The following is a 25,079-nucleotide window of genomic DNA, read 5'->3' as shown; positions in this document are numbered from 1 at the left end:
AGCGCATGGAAGATTGCGTACAAGCCGCATGCGCCTGCAATCGTTTGCTCGAGAAATATAACACTATTCTCTCCTGGCCTGCCCTTGATGTTAGTCGATAAACTAATCATTGTCTCGAACAAGGCCCCATTGTAAGCTGGCTATATCAAACGCCGAGATTGGTAAGATCTTCATGTCATGGATGAAAGACATTCCTAGCGCAACGATATGTAACCTTGTCCCATAGACTAAGGCTCACTTACCGGTCACATATGTCTGGTATAAAATCGGCTGAATGTACGTCGGAGGTTTCGCCAACTGTAGAGCCATTGCGAAGAGCCTGATGGCCAGTTCCAACACCGCCGGTTGGGATTTGTGTACGCTGTTGGTGTACCTTTGACACGTCTGCAGCGATCTTCTGGTCCTTAGCAGTGCCTGTGCTGTCCGCGTCTGTCGCATCGTCAAGCTTGCTCTTCTGTTTTCTCCCCTTCATCGGTAGCGCTAGTACGAGGGCATGTATGTTCTCATATTCCTGTCGAAGTTCGCGCCGGTTGTCGTTGATACTGTAAATCTCCTCGAATCGAAGGCCTTGCTTTGTCACTTCTTCGGGCACCCCAAGCTTTCGGATGACCTGGGTCCAAAGGGTAGCGCTCGCATCGAGTGGAACGTAGGACGTTGGAATTTCTGGCCATAATACCTGTCTTGGTGTGGGGGTCTGCAGCAAACACTTCAGTTAGTACTCAGTAAAGCCAATTTCCTGAGTACCACATGGCGTCTCAATACAGGCAAAGCGGAGATCGGGAATCGTCAACAGTTCAGTAAGGGCTCGTGCAATGTTGTTCCGCCTATTCGAACCGCGCTTCCTGACGTGGGGCGTCCGAACTCACAGAATGCGACCGACGTAGCCGTTTACGAACAGAGAAAAATTCTGCCAAAGTAGGAGGTTTTGGGTTGTCTGGATCTAGTATAGGAAGTGTATTGATCTTCTCGAGGCTCATGGCGTCTAACTGCGTTTGCAAGGCTCCGTTGCCGCGATGCACAAGGTTGATATTGTGAAAGACCTGCAAGCTGTTGACTATGTTGGGTAGGTATATGCTATACTTGCCGGACGATGCAAGGGGAGAGGCCTTGAATGAGGAACGGAGATCCGCAGCGGTGCAAAGTGGAGCAGCATCCACGATGAGGAAGCAGGTGCGGTACAGGGTAAGAGCAAGTTTGCATTGGCAGGTACTACCACCGACCTCCTCATCAATCATCACCTCCATGTTCTCCGAACGGTGGCAAGCATGCGACGAACTCTTAGAATATAGAACTCCCGGAATTCCGCCGCTGCACAAGATAAGTGATACATTGACTGATGCCCCCATAACCCCGCGAAGTGTCAAGATCCTGCCGTCGTATTACGGAGTGAGTCCAGCCAGCCTACCCTGGGATGTCATGGTGGATTCTTTAGAAGAATCCAACATGTCATCCTTGTTACGCTCCACACTGTGTGGTGCAACGGTGCCGAAAGCAACGGCTTCGAAGAGCTTTTCGGCTTTTATAGCGGTGGGACGAGGTCGACCAATCTATCTTCATGGTCAAAGGGACCTTGATACCCTATTCAACGATAGCGCGGAGACGCTGATGGTACAGATCTCGCCAGTATTCGCTGTTGGCAGCGGATGTAACTTCATTGGTTATGTTTGCTGTGCTGGTGGCATCCTTGAAACATTCGGCATTCAGCTCAGCATGCGCCTCCTTCTGCTCTTACAGGTGTCTAGAGAACCACGAGATCTTTTGGGTCTTCCAAGACCGGAATTATTTCTTCTACCACCGTCTCGCCTGGGCTGATCCTCTACCTTCACGCTAGGCAGTGATGCCTGCTTCCTTCCGTGGCTTCCTAAACTCCACGTGGAAGATAGGGAACCTTGAAAGACCACGACAGCACTGGTGAACACAGATGATCGTAACGTGGACTATGTCAAGGACTGTGGTCTTGCAGGATGACCCGGTTGTTGGGCGTGCAGACCGGAGGCGCAATGGCAGGATCCGCCAAGAAGGTCTCAACGCTGATAGGCCGGAGAGGCATTCATCATCGGATGGGGACCTGCGTCACCGTTTCTCGAGACTAGAGATGGCTGCTATCGATGCAGTACGACCGGAACAGCGCAGCGATGACGCCTCGGTAACAGGCAGACTTTCTCTACAATGCTATCAGTGATGCTTGGCCTTTATGACGCCGCGCCCACCGGCTTGACGATCACCCCTGCTCCTGCTGTTTCGAGGATAGGCCCCAGTGCTTGTGCGTACCTGTTTACCCACCTGCCACAATCAGCCATCTTCCACAGAACTGCCCGTGTGCTTGCATCACTCATCCCGGCATGGAGCTGCGCTGCTAGTATATATTGTGGCGTGCTCCTACCTCGCGAGGCTTCGTGCGCTGTGTCTGTCGTTTACAGCAACAATGCGCTACTCTTTGCTCGTGGGTACCCTGCTGGGTCTGGAAGCTGTTGCACTGCAGCTCGGACTTCCCACCGCGGGCGAGCTTCAACAGAAGGTATCCTTGGAAATGGCCTTATCTCAACCATCCATTGCTGACAGCTTCTGAAGGTTCAGGCAAGCAAATCGCGTCATTCTTCCGTGGCCAAGCGCGATGTGGATCCCTCCGCTCTGTATCCGCCGCACAATCTGAGTATACCGATTGATTTCTTCCACAACGACACACGGTACGAGCCGCACACGAATGGTGAGTAGCACATAGTCCGACCTGTCCGCTAGCACGAAATATTGGAACATCTCCAAGTAATCCGAGGCTCTTTGTTCGTCCGCTAACAGAATTCGCAGATACCTTCAATCTGCGGTACTGGTTCGATGCTAGCTACTACAAGCCAGGTGGTCCTGTGTTCGTCCTACTCGGTGGAGAAACCTACGGAGACGATCGCCTACCATTCCTCCAGAAGGGTATCGTTCATCAGGTCATCGAAGCCACCAATGGTCTTGGTGTGATTCTGGAACATCGCTACTACGGAGAAAGCTTTCCGTATCCGAACGTGTCGCTCGAAAACCTTCGTTTCTTATCTACTGAACAAGCGTTGGCCGAAGTTGACTATTTTGCTCGCAATGTTGAATTTGAGGGCATCGACGCGGACCTGACTGCACCAAACACTCCCTGGATCGTCTATGGTGGCTCTTACGCCGGTGCCCAGAGCGCTTTCCTGCGCGTCGTGTACCCTGAAACGTTCTGGGGAACTATTTCCTCGTCTGGAGTCACCAAGGCCATCTATGATTACTGGGAGTACTTTGAGCCGATTCGACTATATGCTCCTCCTGATTGTATTCACGCAACCCAGACGTTCATCAGCGTATTGGATAGTATCCTCCTGAAAAACGACACCGCCGCGACCAAGCAGCTCAAGGATGCATTTGGTTTTGGAGGTGTCACAAATGACCAGGACTTCGCCAATATTTTCACGGATATCTATGGCTGGCAGAGCACCAACTGGGACCCTGAGGTCAATAGCCCGAGTTTCTACAACTACTGTACTAACATCACCGGATCGCTCAACTTTCCTGATCTCGAAGCGAATAGATCCACCGCTGCAAGCATAGTCGCTGCTTCTGGCCACGGAAACGACACGGCGACTGTGGATACAGTACTGAACGCCATTGGTTGGTATGGCAGGAAGCTCACCAGCCAAAAATCATCTGGTTTGACCCAGGATGAATACTTCACCACCCTCAACGACACTCAGTGGCAGGCAACGGACCTCGACGCGGCGAATGCTTACAGGAGCTGGTCGTACCAGGTTTGCACAGAATGGGGATACATCCAAACCGGAAACACCCCTTCAGAAATCCAACCCCTGATCTCACGGACTTTGGATCTCGAATATCTGACCTACTTCTGTCGCTCAGGTTACAACCGCACCGAACCTCCGGATGTTGAGAAGGTAAACAAGTACGGCGGTTACAACATCAGCTACCCTCGCTTGGCTCACATCGGAGGTAACGCTGATCCGTGGAGGCCTGCAACTCCTCTGTGGTTCCCAGATGCCAGAAAGGATTCCATCGAGGAACCGTGGCTACTCATTTCCCACGGGGTGCACCACTGGGAGGAGAACGGCATCTTCCCCAACGAGACCACTCCGATTCTACCGCCTTACCCAGTCATCTATGCTCAGCAGTATCTTAAGAACGTAAGTGACCTCCTTGACTACACCATATGACACCCAATACTAATGCGAGACAGTTCGTCATTGAATGGCTGAACGACTGGGAGAAGCCCGGCTACCAATCCGAACTGTAGAGCACGCTCCGTGGATTTCTTGCACACTACCATAGCGTAGCACCATCTTTTGAATAGAACATCATATTTCATCATTAATATCTGCCGCAACTCTGGTGTCACCCCCTTCCAATTCATATTGACATCTAAGCAGTGCCGCTCGTGAACCCATTGCTCCTCACCAACTCATCACTGGTTTCGTCCCCAACAGTAACAGTGACATTAAAGTTCGTCACACTGGGCGTCCCGCTCGCGCCATACAAGCTAAACAGACTCCCGGCCAGCACAACCTCCTCTCCCTTCCAATTCTCCAATTCCTTCGGCGCAGTCGTCTCGATCGTTACGTTCTCGACCTGGTTTGACTTGCTGGGGCCAAGGTAGGCGGAGTCGTTGGGGTTTCCCAGGGTCAAAGGGTAGCCTGGTGCAAGAGAGTAGCCCCATGCGATGGAGACATCGGCGACGGCTTGGATGTAGTTCTCCGTGAGGAGGGTGAGGGCAAAGGGTTGGGAAGGCGCAAGGGTAGCGGGGGCTGCGAGGCCGGTGAGGCGGGCTGATGCCAAAGAGGCGGAGGCGACGACGGAGGCGAGTGTGAAGGTAAGCATTTTGATATTATCTCGTGAGACTTGAGAGTTTGGAAAATTGGTATTGAAGTTGATATGGTTTGATTTTACTTTGGCCGCAATGTGATTACGGAGGTAGGCGATGATCTGCTTTTATAGAACCTATGTTGTAAGTGTATGGGTTATACTAAGAAGCTGCTGATGAGTACAAAGGGGGCTGAAGATGTCACTAGCACACAGACCGCCGTGGCACCGGTTACAGTATTGAAGCATGCTGATCGATGCAGGGTTGATGTGGAGAAGCCGTGGAAAATGTTCCGCTGCCGCCGCCCGCCTCACCCGAGGCTACGTCACTGGTAGCGCCAACGGTCGCAATAATAGCGAGAGAACAGGGTTGGCATGTGCGCAGTATCAAATAAGCAGTTCATTGGACCTGTGCATGCCTGGCCTGTTCCTCATCAGTGTTAGCGTGCCCTCAGATGGTCTCTGATGTTCCCATCGATTTTCGCAAAACTGGTTCCCGTACCAGGTATCCGATACTCCACCATCTCGTTTAATCGGAAGCATGACGGTCGCCTAGCTAATACACGCCACACGTGGCAGTGCTTGTCTGCATTGGCATGCCTGACCACCTGATCCTGTCTCCTGTAGGGTATTGACTAAAGAGAGGCAAAGCAATAGACCGGAGTGACGCTATTTTTGGCTTAGCGGGACGATCATACGGGTATGTACGACGTTGAAATATGATTCATCGGAGAATTTCGCTTCATACTCTGATGAGAATCTGGTCTTCCACTTGGACGTGAAACCGTGCGCTACACTGCTGAGTCGTACACTATCGTAACATCGCTTCATACATACTAGACCTAAAAATCCAACCTGACTTGTACTGAACCTTTCATGTATTCTTACATATCCTATTTACGTTAGATGTGCATGAGTAGGCTCCGGATCCTCATATGGAATATGCCTGTGGCAAAGCACAGCCTGGAAACGTACCCGGCTACCGACTTTCGATGCGTTATGGCTTCGTTCCGGTGTATCCGTACGCTTCCTTCTGGCTGACCGCAGGCTTCCACTCAAAGTGGTGCTTCCCTTCCATCGGCTTCTTGACCTGCTCGTCCTGATCGCCCTTTCTGTCAAACATGTGCGAGCCAAAGTAATCCAGCTCCGCTTCGTAAAACGACGTCGGCAGATCTGTCCCAGTGACAACCTTGAAATACTCAAGCGTAGCACTGAGTGCTGGAGCTACTTGATCTGTCTCCACAACCTTAGCAACAACGCGGCGGAGCGAATCGTAACAGTTGCGGATATCCTTTGCGACACGGTCGGTAGTGAGCAGATTGATAGTCAAGAAGTTTGCATTCGGTGCTTTCAGGACGGGTGCCAGAATTTCGTCGGATATGTAGTCCGCCTGAATAATGCAACCTGCGCGCCAGATTTGCCACACTTCAGCGTAGTTGATGCCCCATTCGTGAGCCTTGTCAGCTGCCGCGATAGTGTTGAGGCCTTGGATGAAGGACGCTACACATGCGGCATATGTTGCTTTTCTTAGGTCTTCGATGACGGCCTCTCTGTCTTTGATGTCTAGCTTTTGTGGTGGGAAGCCTCCAGAGAAATTTTGGTTCGCTTGTTCGCGGCTTCCGCGGTATGCGGATGCGAGGCGGAAGCCGTGGGCGATATTGAGGGTGAAGGCCGGGATGTGTTGCTCGATTGCTTCGGTGTTGGACCAGATTCCAGTGCCTTCCTCGCCGGTGATGTCTTGAACTACCTTGTCGAGTACTTCGGAGATGACAAGAGGGTGGTTGTCTGGATTTTGGTCCGTTTTGGAGCCTGGTTCCCGCTTGTGTGACAGGTCGGCACCGATCGAAACCAGAAATGTTCCCTTCTATATATAGATTAATCTGAGAATTAGATATAGATACTGTGATGTCACTCACAAGTTCTCCCGAATCGTTCCATTTCGCGAATATGTCACCAATCTCTTCATAGCCTAGGCCCATCTTGCGCATGATGCCCCAAGCTTCTGAAATAGCACTCATCATACCATGTTCGATGCCGTTGTGGATCATCTTCACATAGTGACCACAGCCTCCAGACCCAACTATACCAACGCACGGCTTTCCATTCTTGTCTTTCGCGGCGACTCTTTGTAACAGAGGTAGCACTTCCTTCAGTGCGGATTTGTCACCACCAGGGCACATAGACGGCCCCGCGCGTGCGGCTTGGTAGCCTCCACTGACCCCGCATCCGATATATCTGATTCCCGGCTCTTTGCACTTATCTTGTCGACGTTCGGTGTTCTCGAAATGCTCATTTCCGCAGTCTAAGATGATGTCGTTCTTGGACAAATTGGGCATCAGACCTTCAAGTACCTTATCTCCAACGTTTCCATGAGGCAAGGAGAAGACCAACAGCCGTGGCTGCGAAAGTGAGTTGCACAGAGATTTGTAGTCTGCTATTTTGTTAGCGTGGATCAAGGACTGAAGAACAAAAGATCTACCTTTGTACTTGTTCACCTTTTCGTGATATCCCGCTTTCTCAGCCTTGTCTATCACCGAATCCATCATCACTTCCGCAGGATCCGATAAAGAGACATTTACTCCATTCTCGGCAAATAACAACGCCATTCCGCCTCCCATACTCCCACAACCAATCATCGCGATCTGCCCCAAGTCAGGTCAAATTCTCGAACCACATCGGAAAACCTACAGATTTAAATTCCGGCATCTTCGCGGTCCCTGTGATCTCTGCGGATTCCGAAGTCATACGCAATCAAGCAGGTGCTCAGCAAACAAGCAATGTACAAGTAAGCAAGGTTGGAAAGTTGCGGCAAGCTGGGATCCTGGTAGTGGACTATGCCGTCAAGGAAAGAAAGAAACATGGAGAAAGCTTGGGAGTCAAGCTTAAAACGTGAACCATTTGTGGTGCCGTTAAATTGACGATGATTGCGAAGTGACGAAGGGGGATGTGGTCCAGTCAAGTCCCAACAAAGTGACGTCGGCGGGGCTAAGCGGAGCTAGAGAAGCTTTGCTGCGCGAGAGCGGGAACTGTCAGGAACATGGTATTCAGGTCTTGTTTATTTGAGGAACATGGACAAATCCATGTGTACGATTCGGATTTGATAATCCTCGAGGTCATTCTGCGTCATTCTTCGTTCACATCCACGGTCCGTAAGGGGGAAGGAGTATGTTCATACGCTTCCAGAACTCTCGGGGCTACATCACTCGAAAGTTCAATGAATCATAGTACAGCGAATAGATCGATACGAATTCACCGGACATCTACAACGGAAAGGCTACGGCTAAGCTATGGAGGCATGGTCACGTTGCTGGGATTAACCCACGCTAGCCGTATTGAGAAATAGGCGAGAGCTTCTCCAGCAGAGCGCGACTACGACGACCCCCAGCGTTCTACACCACGCCGCAGCGCACCACAACTCCCGCCCCTCCCCGCAACCATGGCCGACACCGCAACCATGGCCGACACCGAGATGGACATTGACCAGCCCGAGCGCACTTCCGCCGACCCCAAAGCCAGCGACGCCAGCACTGCAGCAGGCGCAACCGCCGTCCGCTCCATCGAAGGCTGGATAATCATCGTCACCAATGTGCACGAGGAAGCCACTGAGGAGGACCTGCAAGACATGTTTGGCGAGTACGGCACTATTAAGAATCTGCACTTGAATCTGGACAGGCGGACGGGCTACGTCAAGGTGCGCAAAGCGCGTTAATTTGGTAATGGCCAGATAGTAACAAAGCTCTAGGGATACGTTCTTATCGAATACCCTACCCTCGACGAAGCGAAGGCCGCTGTGAGAGACGGCAATGGTCTGGAGCTCCTCGAGCAGAAGGTCGTTGTGGATTACGCCTTCGTTAGGCCACCGCCTCCGAATAAGGGCCGTGGACGCGATCAAGGGCGTGACGATAGGAGAGGCAGCGCCCGCGGGAAAGGAAGGAGCAGAAGTCCGGGTAAGGACGGCGACGATATGGAGGACTGAGCACAGTATGTGAGAAGGACATGAAAGGCTGCAAATGTGACGAACGGAACAGCGCCGAAGCATGATCAGTAAGGATGTGCGCAGGGCGAGGAAGTCACGGGAATTGGGCGATTGGCTGCATAACGAGTTATGGCATCTAAAAGATGATTTGAGCTCACCAGCCTGCCTCACCGGGCAGGTTGGTCTTTTTCCCACGAATGGTAATTATTCCTATTCTGTCTTTCTTGCGACCGCGCTGACGCATGCCCAGACTTTGTGTGAATTTGACAAAGCTCCATCGAACAAGGAGAACCCGTGACGTTTTTGACTGGCTTTTGATTGAGCCAATCATGCTTGATGCAGGGTCATGTCGTAGAACCGCACTTCCGGATGAAGAGACCAAAGGCTCAATTCCTCAAATATGAGCATGGTGCGAGAGCCCCAAACGCAGAAATCCAGCAACGCCGAATCGTCCGTCTAAGCGTAGCGAAGCACGCCCCGATCACTGGTAGCCCCTTGATCCAGTCCAGGACGCGCTGGCCCTCATTGCTGTTAGTGCGCCTGCAAAATGCAGCTCCACGTTATAGCGTGTCTTCTTCGACGCACGTTTCCCTCCATCATTCATGGTTTGGGGCAGTTTCGCTGGAGTTTTAGTCTTTACTAGCATCTTCCTAACTTAACGTAACTTTTTCCTAATTGCAGCTACACTTTTAGCTATAAGGATACTAGAAACTATATCTTCCTACGCACGTGTACCCTATCCTAGTCAACTAGCCTTACTAAGACTAGACCTAGCTCTCTAGGTTTAGCTTGATAGAATAAAGTCTCTATATCTATCGTCTCTTCTTAAGGGGAACTACCTCCGCTATTCGACTTGAGATCTCGCAAAGACGTAGTACTGTTATAGTCTGGGGCAGCGGAAGACGCCGGATTGCTGTCTTGCTGGAAGCTGTTGCGCTGAATACTGTGCTGTTGAAGATCGCCAACTCGATGAGTGGGGCCTTACTATCTTAACCTTTATGTCTCAACCTTTATATTTTAACCTTCATATCTTAACCTTAGCGCCTCTGCTGGGTGTTGATGGTTGATGAGAGAGATGGGTTGCGGGGCATGGCGTGCTGGCTGGGGTGGTTGATGGATGCGGTGGTTGGATATCGTTGTATCCAATGAATTGTTGATACTGCTCCAAGGTTACTTGATCAATACGTGATTCCCATAAGTCCTCGCCAGTGTTTGTATCTCTACGGTGCAAAGAGTTCAAACACCTGTTTATGGAACTTACCAGCTTGAGTTCCGCTTAAGGCCAGTACTTTCACTCACGTAAGTCAGGATCTCACGGCACCTGCTACCGTCATGGTAATAGCAGTGTGGTTGCACGCTGACCCGATATGGACTACGGATAGCGTCACCACAAACGGCCAGATAACAGACCCTGGACATTCATTGGATAAAGGATTTCATGGCACCATGCGTATGCACTTTGAAGCTACCAAGTGCATTACGTATTATAGCTATTCGTAATTCAAAGCTTATGTCCTCCTTTGACCTAATTATACAGCACTTCGTATCGCTTTGTCGTCTCAAGCAATTCAAACGATGTACTGCTCCACTATATGGCCATGTGGGCTCTGTCTACTACACCACAGGCTTAGGATGGGCTTGCTGGGGCGTTATTAGGTCAGTGTGGAAGCCTAGGGGTAGGCGTGTCCTTCTGTCGGAAGGCGCGTCTCTGCACCCAGTGCGTGCCGTCCCTAAGCCGCCCTTCTTCCGCCTCACATACGTACGGTAAGCCTCCCTGCCTTCTATCTTAAGACAGTCCTAAACGCCCAAGCCCCAGACCCACTGTGTGGAAGCGGACATATAATAAGCTAGTTGAATATGATTCGCCTGAGTTATATTTAGAGTACGACTCCAGTGGTAATAACGTTGCCTGATAATGATAACAATTGCGATAATATTACCTCTGATGAGCACGAATCCCTGGACGGAGATGCTGAAGCATCCGCTGAATAAGAAACCTCGGCTCCCACTAATGACGAGCGTCTCTCATTCCCCATCTTCGTCTCCGTCACCTCATGATACATCTATAAACAAGGCGGAGGGAACAATCTTGAAATGGCTTCGTTTATGTATTCCGAGTGGCAGCCAGGGCAACGACACAACTGTTGTGATGGTCAGCTCGTCCAACCCTGTGGTGTCTTCCAATCTACGAACCTTCGAAGCACCCGGCAGATTGCTCATGCCTCCTGGATAGTCGACACATGCTGCCATCTCCGCGGCCGTCCCGTTGCGCGATGCATTTTGCGACAAACAGAGCGATGAGTTAATGACGTCGAAGCACGCGTATTCGGTATCCGTAGGGCAAGGGTTCGTGGCTTGTGAAGAGGCGGGAAGAGCGTAGACGCCCGCGACGGACGCGTATATTGCGAAGATGATTTTGCGTTGGTGCATCGTGAGTGATTCAAATGATTTCTTGTTCGGACGCAGAGGCTGTGGATGGATGTTAATATTTGGTCCACAGGCGTAAGGAGCGCACGGCTGCAGGCACCTTCCCAGGTTTGCTTGCACTGTGCTCAGTCTACCACCTGCACATCCATCTTCGATATGAAAATAGCCGTGTGTCGTCTCATTATCCCACACACCCAGCACGTGTGGCGGGAAGCTCATTACCGGGACTATTGAGCCGCCACATTTCATGTGGAGCGCCAAGGTGGGGAGCACCCAGACAGCTGTGCTCGAAGCCCCAGCGCAGCCTACGGAGTGCTCAGCAATACAACTAGATGGAGGTATATTGAGTCAGAGAGCGCTAATTCGACATTGGTCCTGCAAATAATCAAGGAATCGTCAAGGGTAGGTGGCGATGCGCCCGGTACAACGCTTGGTGAGATACTTTAATTCGCCATATCGAGCTGCGAGTTCCTTTCTTCCGTCATCCACTGTGAAGGAAGCCCAATATGCAGTTGCTTGGTCTTATCACAGTTCGGACGTTCTGCACTTGTACCGCCAAAAGTACTGCCGAAGACACTTTGCTCAGCTCTTCAGGGCTCGAACATCCATGATCTTTGATCGCTCAACTATCTTTACATAGCTACTTCACACGAAGATATCACCGTCAAAGCTTTTCGACGCCCCTGAAGAGCTTCAAGCGCCTTTGCGATGCGTTGGACCACATCTCCTGTTGCTGTTCTGGCGTTGGCGAGCCCGATCTCCGCCTTGATTCGGTTCCAATGCTCCCAGCTTGTCGTCGAGCGCCTTGATCCTCTGGTGACACCAGGACAAGTCCCATCACCTCACGTGCATCAAATTGTTGGAGGCAACTCTTTCAACGCGACCATGGCGCCCTCCAAGGACATGCCTGGAGAAAGCACATGTACGACCTGCCAGTTCTCTGAAGACTTCAGGTACCCGTCACTACTTTGAAGACCGTTGTCGAGGCCCACTGACAGGCTTTAGCAACTACTGGACCGCTATACTGTATTTCCGAGCCCGCAATGGCACCTACAAGCGGGTACCTCAACACAGCAATGCGGGTTTCGAGGGCGCAACAGGGGGTGGGATGACAGTCTACTACATGACCGATCCGCTTTATAACTCTCAGCCAAAGTCGAAGGTCACAGCCTTCAAACCAGTAAGTCCATTCAAACAGTGAGCAGTATATGCAAACGGAAGCGTGGACGGAGAGGATAGTGGTTTGCTGACCTTCTCAATAGGGCTTCCGAATGTTCGTCGGCGACATCAACGCAAGGACCAAGGAAGATGCTGCTCGCTTCCGACAACTCACATACACCTGCATGACAGATGCCGGCTCTCGTGAGCACGAAGTTGTACACTTCCCACAGAAGGCCTGCAGCTACGGCATCATGACTTCGGTCAGATTTCCAACATGTTGGGATGGTGCAAACTTGGACTCTCCCGATCACATGGCACACATGAGGCAGGTATCTCCCATCTAAGCAAGTCAGGTTGCTAAACGATCTCAGCTACCCCGAGAGCGGGACGTTCGAGTCGGCCGGCCCATGCCCTGCCACACACCCCGTCCGTGTCTCGCAAGTGATGTACGAAACTGTATCCTTATGTTTCTTGCGGTCCAATAGCTTACAAAAAGAACAGGTTCGAAGTCATTTGGGACACGTCAAAGTTCAACGATCCCGCCGATTGGCCTGAAGACGGCTCACAGCCATTCGTGTGGTCTTTCGGAGATCCAACCGGCTACGCGAATCATGCCGACTGTTAGTGATCATTCACTTCGTGTGAATGTAAGCTCACACTAAGCAGATGTCTTCGGCTGGAAGGATGAATCACTACAGAATATCTTAGTACGATATCTCTGAGAGGCAGAAACATCTGATCTTGGTTGGCTGACTACATTGTAGGACACTAGCTGCTATGCAACAAGCTGCGGAGGGAAACAGCAATCCATGGCCGACATGAACAAATGCGCCGGCCTGAAGAAGACCGTTGATGAGAATATCGGTGACGATAGTTGTGAGTATTAATGTCCTGCCGGAGAGTCTCAAGCACTAATAGAAATTCAGGGTTGACTGAGCTTCCGGGCGGTCATCCAGCTGAGCCACCCAGCTAGATAAGTAAAGCGCTGTCAGGTAGCTTCGTATGGAGAGTGATGATAAGAGAGTGGTAGTTGTTTTGCCCTTCATAAGGGGAACACGTGTTCCTTCCACGGTTGACCACGCGTTGTAAGGCTCTGAAAACATAGTGCATAGACTTTGGATTGAGTATGCTATTGTCGCGGGCTTGACGAGGTGTGGCTTCAGAAGTGCGAAAGTGCAAACGTCATCCACATGCTACTGAGCAGGTGGCATCTCGCAACCATGTGCTCATGCGACCACCCCAGGACCCTGTTTCCTTACAGCGTTGTAGTGTTTGTGGTGCATGTATGAGCAGGCCTTGTCTTTTTTGTACAGTTCAGAAACGCACAGTCAAAAATGCGGAGTCTGCCCGTCCATAGCCTCTCGCGCGACACCATCCTCCCAATCCTTCCTGTGTTGATCAATGTTGATCTTAGTAAAGGGCCCACTCTCCCCAGACTTATTATATCCGCATCCGTTCTCCAAGCTTTTCCATCACCATCATCTCTTCTCACGAAATCAGCCGGCAAATTCGGTACATCGAGACTAAGCGACGTTTACCCCAAACGGTCCCGCTTGCGAGACCCGCGTACCCAAGGTAGCATATCGCGCGTCGACCATCCTGGATCGGGCTAGCAGGTTGCAACCATGGCACCTCTTTGCGAGTTGTGTAGCGCAGCGTCCAATGATGTCGTTGACGTCTCTCGCGCTCGTTCATTCCTTCATGACTGCTTTTCGTATCTCCACCTCCACACTTTTGTCATTCTCCCATCTTGTACACCACCTGTGCACGGCAAACCATACGAACGTACACATGAGGATGAGTGCAGGTAAGAGAGTCCATCCGTCATTAATACCAAGTAGAAACCCTAAGAATGCATATGTACAATGAGAACTGACTCGACTGCCAGTTTAAAACCGCAACCATCCGGAATGGGTATCCAGCTCTCGTAGAAGAAGAAAGGCATTAGGTGCGAGTCGTATCGTATGCGCGCTTCCCATATCAACGGCCCAGCTCGTATGCACCACCATCAACGATGCGATGCTTTTCAGTTCCGCTCATATACAAAAAGCCTCCCGCACCCTCTTAACAATTACATCCTTTCACCCGCTTCTCGCACGAAAACGGAGATCTACACAAAAAGAAGAAGAAATGAGTCAGCCTTAGGGATAAGAAGGATCAGTTGAACAGCGCTCCCTTTCCCCTTACCGTCTCGCGGCCCCAAGTCTCCTCCTCCTCCTCCTCGCCATCAAGCAACACGGTCCGCCGCTCGGGCTTATGGATCCGCACACACCACAGGAAGTAGTCCTCCACGGGGAGCAGATTCAAGAGTACGTGATTTCCAGTCCACGCTATACCGCAGACGCATGCGCCCGCCACAGCGTCCAGAATGAAGTGGTTCGCCGTCGCGATGATGGCAATGAGGATGATAGTCGGGTACGCGATACCAATGACAAGGCACGCGAAGCGGCGCGGCGACAGCATACGAAGGCGCAAACGAAGTAGTGGGATGGCAAAAGAGCGGGAGCGGCGGTGTTGCGGCGCAAGCGGGATAGAGCAGATGGTCAGGCCGATGAGGAGGGAGTACCCAAAGTGCAGCGAGGGCATAGCAGCATACTGATTGCAAAATTTGTTCTGCGTCCAGACGCTGCTTTCGCCCTCAGCACCGTGTACTGTGTCTACGAAGCCGAAGCTGCGGGCTTCTTCGCCGACAGAGCCGGAAACGGTGGGATCGGAGAGGAGGCGCGGCGGCATACATGGCCAGAGGGTGAAGACGATGAAAGCGAGGAGGTTGCAGACGGCCATGGTGCGGCGACGGGCGGCGTAGAGGCGAGGGCCGGCGGGTGAGCCGTCTGCTTCGCCAAGAGGCTTGTTGGGGAGTGGGAGGTCGAGGCGATTGCGGGTGGTGGTATAATAGAAGAGCCAGACGAGGAACAAGATGGTGCCTGGGATGTGGATGAAGGAGTAGATGCGGTTCGTCCAGTGCATGAGGAAGGGATGCTGCAGGAACCAATGCTGGATATCGAGTTCATGGAAAATATGGAGGCGCTGCTCAACATGGATGAGGGTAAGGGCATGTTGGCGGGCTACGTCGACAGTCTCTTCTACGAGAGTAAGAGCGGTAAAAGCACGCCCAAGCTGGTATACCTGCACAGAGTAAGCATGCAGATGTTGGTGGCGTGGAAGGCAGGCTTACCCAGTAGATCAACGCCCAATACCACGCCTCGACGAGGAATGGGAACTTCTGGAGCAACCGACTCAAGAAGTACCCCTCAAACCTCCGCGAATTTGGCGACACCACTTCGGCCCGGAAACCGAGCAGCCGTATCTCGCGTTTCCTCCAGTGTGGTACTTGACCGGTGAGCAACGACGGCGAAGATGCTCGGTAGCCATCAAGCAGCGATGCGCTGGAACGTGGACTGGAGCGGCCAGATTCGACAGAGCTGTCGGGCGACGTTGATCGCGAGCTCGAGTGGTCTCTACGACGGTCGAATATGCGGTACTTTGTGTTTCGGTTGACCCATGTGCCGCCGAATAGCAAGGTCACGACGACCAGCGGCTCCATAAAGGCCCCGACACCCATGATGAAGATGTGCGAAAGTGAAAAGCCGGTGAGCGGTCGGAAAGAGAGGGCACGCGAGCTTGAGAAGTTCTCAGGGTATGCGGTGGCAGGTGCTGCAAGGGGTGTGATGTGTGGGGTAAACAAGGGTAGCTATACCCTGGCCGGTGTCAAGGCAGTGGTGTTGTCTCTAGGGCCGTCTCTTGGGGACCGCCACGCAGGAGGTTGTTATGGTAAGAGGAAAAAGAATGCGGCAAAAAGACAAGACTAAAAGAGCACGAGGTGGAGACGCAGGCAATTAGCATATATGGCTGACAACGGGTCTTCGCATCTTGGAGCTCGATGTCGGAACACACGGAAAGGCGAGCACTAGGGCAACGACGGTTGGGGCAGCGGCGCCTTGGGCCGGACACGCAAAGATTGGTCAGTCCGCTTTCACCCACTGCGTCATAGCCAACTCATGAACCTTAACTGGAGCTTCTCACCGCATCATAGCCATTCCAAAGGGGCGTACCAAGGCATGCCCTAGGCTATCGCCTGCAGACGATGCTTACAACCACGTACAAGCGACGACAGACAGAGGCACCCGGCCAGCGGCGAATACAGTCGGGGCGTCGGCGGACTAGGAGTTTTGAACACTGGGATGGTGAATGGCCCGGTCGCACGAGCACGCGGACGACGTCTGAGAGGTCTTGCGACACCTTGCCACGAGCGGTCTAGGTCCCGCCTCTGCCGAACATGGGCGTCGCCTCATCGGCAAGCCACAGCGCCGGCGATCCGAGCCCGTAAAAAGCTGCAGCTTGTGAAAATGTGACGGCGCAAATGGGCTCGCAGCTCTTCGGTTCCGAAGTCACAGAGCAGTCGCACGGGGACGCCGATGATGCTCGGGATCCGTTCATTGGATTATATAACCACCCGACGCAACACGCGCCCGCCTCTTGTAAACATCTCGCCGTCTGCAAAGCCGATGCGATACATCATCTACTCACATCCGCACGAACATGTCACCAACTGAGCTCCGCATGCCTTTCGTCACAGTGCACTAGAGTCTTGTCCAGAGAAAAAAGTTTATGTGATTCGAGAAGTGATTATACAAGAGAGGTCCCTGAGAACCGTGGTGTGGTATCCCTGTCTTCACATGAGAACGCCAAAAGGAGACTACCATTACAGCGCGCGACCTCCCACGCTATGCATTATGCCATGAAGGAAGCTGCTCGAGAGCGAACATGCTAAGATAACGAGATCGAAGAAAAGGCCCGGCCATGAGGTTGCAACATTTCCCCTTGTCCCGTCTTTTCCAGGACCCATCCGCAAACGCCGTGCTGCCAGATACAGAAGAAGAGGTGGAGACGAACCCGGGCGAATACATACGGAAAATGCAGTATGGACAGACAGATAATCAAACACAAAAGAAATGCTGACGATCCTTGTTGGTTAGCAGTGAATGGTCATGGTGATGACAGATGTGGGTGTGCTCTCGTCTCGTAGGCGTTTAACGGGCCGCCACGCTTGTGAAGGGCGCGCTCTCTTGCAGATCTTGTACGAGTCCTTCGACGTTGTTCAGGTACCTGCTCAGCTCGTACTGCTTTTCCTGTTGCGTACGGATACTCTTCTTCGTGTTGCCTCCGCCTTCGTCGCCCTGTACTGTACTACTCCGCCTCTCGAAAACGCCGACTAGCTTGCTTGGGCTTCGCGTGTTTGGTGCGCTAGCGGGCTCAACGGGAGTTTCTGGCATGAGGTAGAAGTAGAGAAACTCTAGCAGCTTGACTTTGACTTGCTGCGTGGTATCCTCATCCTTGAACAGGGTCGTCACTGTAAGCAGACCGTCCATCTGCTCGAAGATTCGTGTGTTCTGGGGCGTAGCTAGCAATGCTGTGACGAGAACAAGGAGGGCCGCGGATTGGATCGCCGGGCAATTGAACGGGTCCAGGAGGTCCAGCAGCAGGTTCATCTTGTTTTCGCGACCGAAGATGGTGCGCGACGGAGGATGCAGAAGGAGCAGCCCTTGCAGGTTGGAGAGCGAAGAGAGGATCAAGAGATCATTTTGACCGTCTGAGCGCAAGTTGTCAGCGTCGTCACACTGTATGTGGTGGAGTGGAGTACCCTTACTGCTTGTCATGCCCAACAGTCGCTCGAGGCAGTCTGCGACGCGCAATGCAACTACGCTTCTGTATCAGCTACTGTATATACGAAGCGCTTGTGACGCTCACCATTCCACTCAAAGCCCTCCTGTAACCGGAAGAACTCCCTAAATGCCGGGTCTTCTGACAATTGTCCCAACTTTTTTGGTGTTGGCTGCGGTTGCTCGCCAAGGTTTATCGCAGATTGGTTCCGTCGATGGCCTGGTTTGGATGATGTGGACTTCCCGCTCGACAGGCAGATCTGAGCCAGCATGCCCTCAATCTGCCGCAGCCCCTTCCGTATCTTCTGCGCTTCCTTGGACGCAATGTTGTCGAAGGCGAGGGACAGCAACGCCTCCATCTTAGGCCTGCTGAGACGGGACGACGGTGGGGAATGTGCAGCGGCTGCGCGCAGGTGAGGAGTGGGTTGCGATTGAGGAGGCGGTGAACGGCAGCGAGATCGGGTAAGGGCAGAGCGGGCGCGTAGACGCGTAGAAATGCGGAAGAGGCAAGGCGAGGTCGAGGTATATGCAGCTAACTGGAATATGCGGGGAGAGCTGCACTTTGGACCTCATGTGTGGGCCGCGCGAGCCTTCTGGAATTGGGCCGTCATGATGCGTTGGGCCATCGATAAACAAGCGCCGTTGCCATGAGAGACGCCGCCAACGGCAGGCCGCTAACCCGCTTCGACGAGACTTGGCGTCGCTGGTCGGGTTCTTCCATCATCACCGTCCATATTCCCTGTCGCTACTGTGCGTTGGCATCGAAGTCCGGTGTTGTTGTTGCGCTGGCTCACGAGTCGAGGACCTGGTCAATAACGGATGGATGGCGCTGGCTGGCATTGCGCTTCGTTTCGCAATCATTGTTCCTCTCGGTCTATACCCACAGCGTGCAAAGACTCACTGGAATGTTCTCGGAGACCACGCGCAGCTACGAGATGTATATAATCAGGACGTCCTCATAGGCCCTTCTGATTCCCTCGATCTTTGTTCTTACGCCCGTGAACATCCTATTCGATAGTTCAGATGCTGTCTCGCTGGCCCATCTCAGCCTTACAGCCAACTACCAAAGACGGTACACACCTAAAGACTCCATTTTCATCGTCAATCGAGGGCTTCTTGCAGGCCACCGTAGACCTCGATTTCTCCACAAACGCACAGGGCGCATGCAAAGAGTTCTTACAGCAGGGGCGGGTGCGAGTTCTGCAACTGAAAATGCAGCATCACTCTACGTGAGCTTTAGGCTGGAAAGTAGGAAGATGCTTCAGAGACGGACTGACTCTTGTTGTGGGGATGAAGAGCAAAGTCGCATAGGGCATGGATATAACGACACTTACTTATGCAAGACAGATTACGTTCTACTATCACTTCGGGACTAATCAGAAACTATGTTGACTATCCTATAAAGCTAGCCCATGGTCTTTTCCATCTGAGGCCTCAAGTGCGCCGAGTCTATATTACCTCGAATTGACGTTGTATGTGCCATTACATAGCTGAATTGAACACAAACCTTGGCGGAGGTTCCGTACGAAACCTTGTATAGGTGTGCAAAGCCTTACAATTCCGAGCAGCAAGGGAGTACCTTCCCCTGTAGCCTGGGAATATGACCTTACGCTATGTATGCTATGGAGACTTCTCTTTTTTTGTCTATAGAAAGCTGCGTCCCCAAGCCCTGTACATTCAACGCTGCATAGTGCAAAGACGCAAACGGAAACTGGGTGCCAACGCGTTTTTGACGTCCAGATGCAACCAGTGACCCTCAGTGGGTAATACTTATGCCTGAAAATATTGTATTAGAGTAAGTGTGCGGCAGTCCAATCTGATACTGCTTGCTCTGATTCTCTTGTTCTTTCAGACGCAGTTGCCACATATTACGCGCTATAGTCCAAAATGTCAGGAATCGGCCTCGAAATCGACATGCGCTAGCCCATGGGCTGGCTGGTTATCGTATGATCTTGATCCGAGTTCAACAGCCTCTGGCGGCATCGTATGTGAGCGAGTAGTAGGCGTCCGTCATGGGTGTACATTTGAAGGGCAACTAGCAGGCAGTTGAGAACTGTCTTAATGTATGACGTTATGGTACTTTCACATTTAGTCAGCGTCTCCTGGTCAACCCATTTGTATCCATCGCACATCCAGAAACTGGAACATACATGTTGAGAATCTCGAAGAATGGGAAAGTCTCGGTCCGCGGACCATCGAAAATCACGTGTATGTGGGTGCTGGAGCTGAAGTAAGCTGCTGTCGGCCCACAATTTCTTGTAACCATCTCCTCCCGCCTGTTGACGCGACACTGGCCAACGTTATCGCAATCTATCCCGTCCCGAGATGGACAATGTTCCTGCATCACGTATTCCTGCCACCAGCGCCTTCGCCTTCCTCAATTGCGCAACCTGACCGGGTTAATGGACTCTCAAGGGCCTCTTGGCGAGGATGCCGCTCTCTTGGACAACCTTAACCTCCTGCCCGATTGGGCAGTTCATATGCAGGTGCGAATCGCAATCAAACAGCATCGTGAGGGACATTTAAAACGGTGATGTTCTCATCGTATGATGCCAGCCATCCACCATCTGTCGGATCGCTCTTTCATCGCGTTCTCTCCTCTCCTCGCCAGGCATTCGTTTGCAGGGTGACAAGCTTGTCGGCTACACGGCGGTGGCGTTATTGTAGCATCCCGGAAAAGGCGACTACTGTGTGAGGAGTTCTTCGACGTAACGCGTAATTCTTAATCGCCATGAGGTCAACCATCCTTTTAGCAGCGGTGTTCCCGCTCATTCAGGCAATCGAGCCTCCGCGTGTGCCACATCAGCCTCTCGGTAATGGCACGAATCGCTTGTCTTTCAACATCACGACGCTAAACCCCGGACCTCTGACAGCTCAGACCAGATCTCTCGCATGGATCAGCACCGGCGAAGATGGCGACTATATCTATACCGGCGATGATGGCTCCTTTATCTTCGAGAACATTGCTACTGGAGAATCGACGACCTTCCTCTCCGCAGATAAAGTCCCCGCCGACTACTGGGACTACTCAATTTCGCCCGATGCAAGTCATGTGCTTTGGTCTGTCAACTATACTAAGCAATATCGTCATTCCTACTTTGCCGACTACTTGGTCCAAGATGTGGAATCCGGAGAGGTGCAGTCGCTTGTTCCTGGCTCCAGTGGAGACATTCAATATGCGGAGTTCAATCCCGCGTCTTCTTCCCAAATCGCGTTTGTTCAAGGAAACGACCTCTATATCTGGGAAAACGGTACAATTTCCCGTATTACTGAGGATGGCGGCCCGGATTGGTTCAATGCTGTGCCTGACTGGGTATACGAGGAGGAAGTCTTTGGCGATCGCTACTCTCTTTGGTGGTCACCAGATGGGAAGTACATCGCTTTCTTGACGTTCAATGAAACAGGTGTGGAAACGTTCCGCGTCCCATATTACATGGATAGTGAAGCAGTTGCGCCGTCGTATCCTCGCGAATTGGAGCTGCGATATCCCAAAGTTGGTGCCAAAAACCCGACTGTAGGCTTCAATGTTCTCGATGTAGCGGCACTCAAAGTAACGAACGTGGCTATCGACGTATGGCCGGAAGACGATCTAGTGCTCGGAGAAGTAGCTTGGTTAACGGAAGATCACGGCAAGGTGCTATACCGTGCCTATAACCGAGTGCAAGACCAGGAAAAGCTAGTGGTCGTTGATGTGCCTTCGTACTCGTCAAAACTGGTTCGTGAACGCGATGGATCCGACGGTTGGCTGGAGAACTACCTAGCAATTTCCTACGTTGGTCCGCTCTCTAGCTCCAACGCAACGTACGGGAACACCTCAGCGGAGTACTATATCGACTTGTCCGATGAGACGAATTGGAACCATCTGTATCTGTTCCCTATCGGCGGTGGTGAGAAGATTGCGCTCACTTCCGGAGATTGGGAAGTACGCAGCATTCTCAAAATCGATTCGAAGCGCAATGTGATCTACTTTACGTCGACTGAGCACCACAGCACCGAAAGTCATCTCTACTCGGTCAATTACGTAACGGGGAAGAAGACAGCGCTGGTTGATGACACGGAAGTCGCATTCTGGACAGCCTCTTTCTCTTCCGGCGGCTCATATTATGTACTCCGATACTCTGGTCCAGACGTGCCCTACCAGGAGCTGTATTCGTTGAACTCAACTAAACCTCTTCGCACTATTGTCGACAATAAGGAGCTTTACGCCACTCTACAGTCGTATGCGCTGCCCAATATCACTTATCTGGAGCTTCCGCACCCCTCTGGAGTCACGCTGAACGCGATGCTACGTTTGCCCCCCAACTTCGACCCTAGCAAGAAGTACCCTGCGCTTCTCATTCCCTATGGTGGCCCAAATGCGCAGGAAGTTCACAAGGATTTTATCGCGCTCAACTGGAAAGCGTATGTGGCCTCTGACCCCGAGCTGGAGTACATCACATTCACAGTCGACAACCGCGGAACTGGGTACAAGGGACGTGAATTTCGCGCTTCCGTGACCTCCAACCTAGGTGATCTGGAAGCGCAGGACCAGGTATGGGCTGCGAAGTGGTTGTCAGAGAACTACGACTTTGTCGACAGCGACCACATTGGTATCTGGGGATGGTCGTATGGTGGATACCTTTCTTCCAAGGTCGTCGAAGTCGGCGATCCTATCATTTCGTTTGCCATGATCACAGCACCAGTCTCAGACTGGCGCTTCTATGATGTGAGTGTTTTGAAAGCATACGATAAGTTTCTTTGCTAATCGTCACCACTAGTCCATCTACACAGAGCGCTACATGAAAACACCAGCCCTCAATGCCGAGGGCTACAATAAGTCACGCGTACACGACTCTACTGGCTTCAAGAAAATCGCTGGTGGTTTCCTCATCCAGCATGGTACCGGTGATGATAACGTGCACTTCCAGAACTCTGCAGCACTGACGGATCTCTTGATGGGTGACCAAGTCACACCTGAAAAGATGCAAAACACGTGGTTCACGGATAGCGACCACAGCATCAACTATCATAACAATGGGAAGTTCTTGTACAGACAGCTGAGCAAGAAGGTATTTGAGGAGAAGAAGAGGGTGGGCAACTTGAAGAGCGAGCACCAGTGGAGCAAGAGAAGTTGGGGAATGGAGGCTAGGGTACAGGTCTAAGACCGGTAGTAGTTCGCGCATGCAATCACTTATTATTTACAGTCCGCGCTCTCTTTTGAACTAACTGCCAGAAGGCGTGACGAGGATGCCTTCGTTTGCTCATCCGTATCAGCTGATCATAGAAAAACAGATGGGCTTTGCGTGCTTGCGACACTCTACACAATTGGTTGTCGGAACTGTGTTTTCTGAGCAGTTCTTACCTGCAAGATGTGCTGACAAGCTCTCACTAGTAACCTTTTTTTTGGAATCTACCGTCCCCACCCAAGAAAATGAATTATTAAGTTCACACTCTTACATCTCTTCTAACGGCTCTATTGCACCGCTTATATCAACGCCCATGTTCCATATCATACGGATGATTCAGAACAGCCTCATCACGGCTTGGTGTTTTGCTTCAAAACCTTATATCCGCCACGTCTTATTCGAGTCTGCATACAGGATATCCACAGGCTTGAGAGACCACAAGCAGCCGATGCCGGCAAGGACAAGGTGGTTGAATCTCGCGAGACACTTGAAGTGTGGTAGGCGAGCAGTTGGTGGAAGAGGTTGATGAAAATTCGTTTATGGGAGTAGTTGAGGAGAATAAAGAGTAAAGAAGCAAGGAGAGCCAGGGTACTGATCAGGAGCATACGCTAGTCTTTATGGATTGACTAGTATTCCGACAGAGGCCTCGGGGTCAACTTACCATATCGGCAACTGGTTGATACATCGATCGTAATTTATCGTCATCTGGGGCTTTTATCGTCTGGTCTTCTACAAACACAGGGTGCTACAACCCACACAAGTATTACAACGGCCTATACATTCTATCGGAATAAATTCGTCAATCTGTTGCTCTGTCAAGTCCTGAGCCATCTTGTTCGTCTATCATTCGAAACACCATCGACCATTGAACATGTTCACAAATGTCTACAGTGTCTTAATTCTCGTTTCCAATCTACGTCTAGCGCACACGTAGGGGCTGACCTCCACTCATCTGCTACACTCAAGCATGCTCAGCAGCAATCCACTTAGTCGAAGTGACTGTTTTTGAATTCCCCGACTCCGACTGAAACGAAATCGTGTTATCTCCATGAATCGTGATTATCGTCACCTTTCTTTCATCCTCGCTCCGCAGAATATGCTGCTTGAAGCCCGCCGTAGACTCACTATTGAACAAGAGCTTGTTCATCTGCTTCGCCACAATTTGCGCCGCTTTTGCCGCAGGAAGGTACGCCGGATTCGATCCCTTGGCCACATTGATCGCAGTCTTGATGATCGCCGGTGCAGCTTTTTCTAGCGTGTCGATAATGCTGCGGAAGTTCGAGGGGTCCGAGTACCACATTTTGAGTTCGTTTTTGCGCTCAGCGTCAGCGCGCTCGCGGTGGTAGGTGATCAGCCACCAGTCGCGGCCGGTGGTGAATGCGCCAGTGTTGTATTCAACGGTCAGAGCGTCGGCGGATGTCTTGCCTGATGCGATAGTGTCAAAGTCTAGCTGGTTTTTGTAGACGTCGCTATACTTGTGCGAGATGGCGGCGGCGGTGATGGGGTCGGGTGTATCATTGCGAATCTTGACTTGCGCAGTGCGTTTAGTGAGGCAGAGGCCAAGTGGGAGAGAAGAAAAGGCAAGAAGGACTTGACTGAGTTTGAGGAAGTGCATGATGCTGATGGAGTAATGACGATGCTATGGTGGATAATTAGAGTCGTATGAGGAATAGATGTTGCACTAGATTTTGGGATTGCTTAGTGGACGGATATGATAAATCTGGGGTCGCTTGATCGCTTTATACATCTCAGCGTCCAAGAAGTCGGTCGCTGAGTATCAAACTCGCCGAACAGCTCAGCTGAATTGAGGCGTTATGCACGTGAGGCTGGCTGAGTGTTCATGAAGCTGAACGTCGTCGA

The 25,079-nt window shown here is 51.7% G+C and overlaps 10 protein-coding genes across 10 annotated transcripts; 4 read left to right on the top strand and 6 right to left on the bottom strand.

Moving 5' to 3' along the window:
- Positions 1-238: 238 nt before the first annotated feature.
- On the bottom strand, positions 239-977 carry N0V89_007154 (uncharacterized protein; the record flags this gene model as incomplete). The annotated part of the gene is made up of 2 exons (XM_056215919.1): positions 239-694; positions 867-977. 2 exons carry the CDS (start codon positions 975-977, stop codon positions 239-241), a joined length of 567 nt encoding a protein of 188 aa, XP_056070166.1.
- A 1,448-nt stretch (positions 978-2,425) lies between these two features.
- On the top strand, positions 2,426-4,267 carry N0V89_007153 (uncharacterized protein; the record flags this gene model as incomplete). Its single annotated transcript, XM_056215918.1, has 4 exons — positions 2,426-2,518; positions 2,572-2,707; positions 2,806-4,157; positions 4,211-4,267. 4 exons carry the CDS (start codon positions 2,426-2,428, stop codon positions 4,265-4,267), a joined length of 1,638 nt encoding a protein of 545 aa, XP_056070165.1.
- A 125-nt stretch (positions 4,268-4,392) lies between these two features.
- On the bottom strand, positions 4,393-4,848 carry N0V89_007152 (uncharacterized protein; the record flags this gene model as incomplete). The annotated part of the gene is made up of 1 exon (XM_056215917.1): positions 4,393-4,848. The coding sequence occupies one exon, from the start codon at positions 4,846-4,848 to the stop codon at positions 4,393-4,395; it is 456 nt and encodes a 151-aa protein (XP_056070164.1).
- A 979-nt stretch (positions 4,849-5,827) lies between these two features.
- On the bottom strand, positions 5,828-7,436 carry N0V89_007151 (uncharacterized protein; the record flags this gene model as incomplete). The annotated part of the gene is made up of 3 exons (XM_056215916.1): positions 5,828-6,694; positions 6,747-7,261; positions 7,310-7,436. 3 exons carry the CDS (start codon positions 7,434-7,436, stop codon positions 5,828-5,830), a joined length of 1,509 nt encoding a protein of 502 aa, XP_056070163.1.
- Positions 7,437-8,266: 830 nt separating this feature from the next.
- Positions 8,267-8,806, top strand: N0V89_007150 (uncharacterized protein; the record flags this gene model as incomplete). The annotated part of the gene is made up of 2 exons (XM_056215915.1): positions 8,267-8,521; positions 8,573-8,806. 2 exons carry the CDS (start codon positions 8,267-8,269, stop codon positions 8,804-8,806), a joined length of 489 nt encoding a protein of 162 aa, XP_056070162.1.
- Positions 8,807-12,118: 3,312 nt separating this feature from the next.
- N0V89_007149 (uncharacterized protein) lies at positions 12,119-13,019 on the top strand (the record flags this gene model as incomplete). Its single annotated transcript, XM_056215914.1, has 4 exons — positions 12,119-12,186; positions 12,239-12,413; positions 12,496-12,595; positions 12,880-13,019. The coding sequence occupies 4 exons, from the start codon at positions 12,119-12,121 to the stop codon at positions 13,017-13,019; spliced, it is 483 nt and encodes a 160-aa protein (XP_056070161.1).
- Positions 13,020-14,551: 1,532 nt separating this feature from the next.
- N0V89_007148 (uncharacterized protein) lies at positions 14,552-15,956 on the bottom strand (the record flags this gene model as incomplete). The annotated part of the gene is made up of 2 exons (XM_056215913.1): positions 14,552-15,520; positions 15,570-15,956. The coding sequence occupies 2 exons, from the start codon at positions 15,954-15,956 to the stop codon at positions 14,552-14,554; spliced, it is 1,356 nt and encodes a 451-aa protein (XP_056070160.1).
- A 1,468-nt stretch (positions 15,957-17,424) lies between these two features.
- On the bottom strand, positions 17,425-18,413 carry N0V89_007147 (uncharacterized protein; the record flags this gene model as incomplete). Its single annotated transcript, XM_056215912.1, has 3 exons — positions 17,425-17,984; positions 18,036-18,092; positions 18,143-18,413. The coding sequence occupies 3 exons, from the start codon at positions 18,411-18,413 to the stop codon at positions 17,425-17,427; spliced, it is 888 nt and encodes a 295-aa protein (XP_056070159.1).
- Positions 18,414-20,785: 2,372 nt separating this feature from the next.
- Positions 20,786-23,195, top strand: dpp4 (Dipeptidyl peptidase 4; the record flags this gene model as incomplete). Its single annotated transcript, XM_056215911.1, has 2 exons — positions 20,786-22,759; positions 22,812-23,195. The coding sequence occupies 2 exons, from the start codon at positions 20,786-20,788 to the stop codon at positions 23,193-23,195; spliced, it is 2,358 nt and encodes a 785-aa protein (XP_056070158.1).
- Positions 23,196-24,180: 985 nt separating this feature from the next.
- Positions 24,181-24,834, bottom strand: N0V89_007145 (uncharacterized protein; the record flags this gene model as incomplete). Its single annotated transcript, XM_056215910.1, has 1 exon — positions 24,181-24,834. The coding sequence occupies one exon, from the start codon at positions 24,832-24,834 to the stop codon at positions 24,181-24,183; it is 654 nt and encodes a 217-aa protein (XP_056070157.1).
- Between the last annotated feature and the right edge of the window lie 245 nt (positions 24,835-25,079).

Source organism: Didymosphaeria variabile (assembly GCF_027946475.1).
Source record: "Didymosphaeria variabile strain IMI 356815 chromosome Unknown scaffold_5, whole genome shotgun sequence".
Taxonomy (NCBI): domain Eukaryota; kingdom Fungi; phylum Ascomycota; class Dothideomycetes; order Pleosporales; family Didymosphaeriaceae; genus Didymosphaeria; species Didymosphaeria variabile.
Note: the sequence above shows the minus strand (reverse complement) of the source record. Positions and strands in the feature narration are given on the sequence as shown.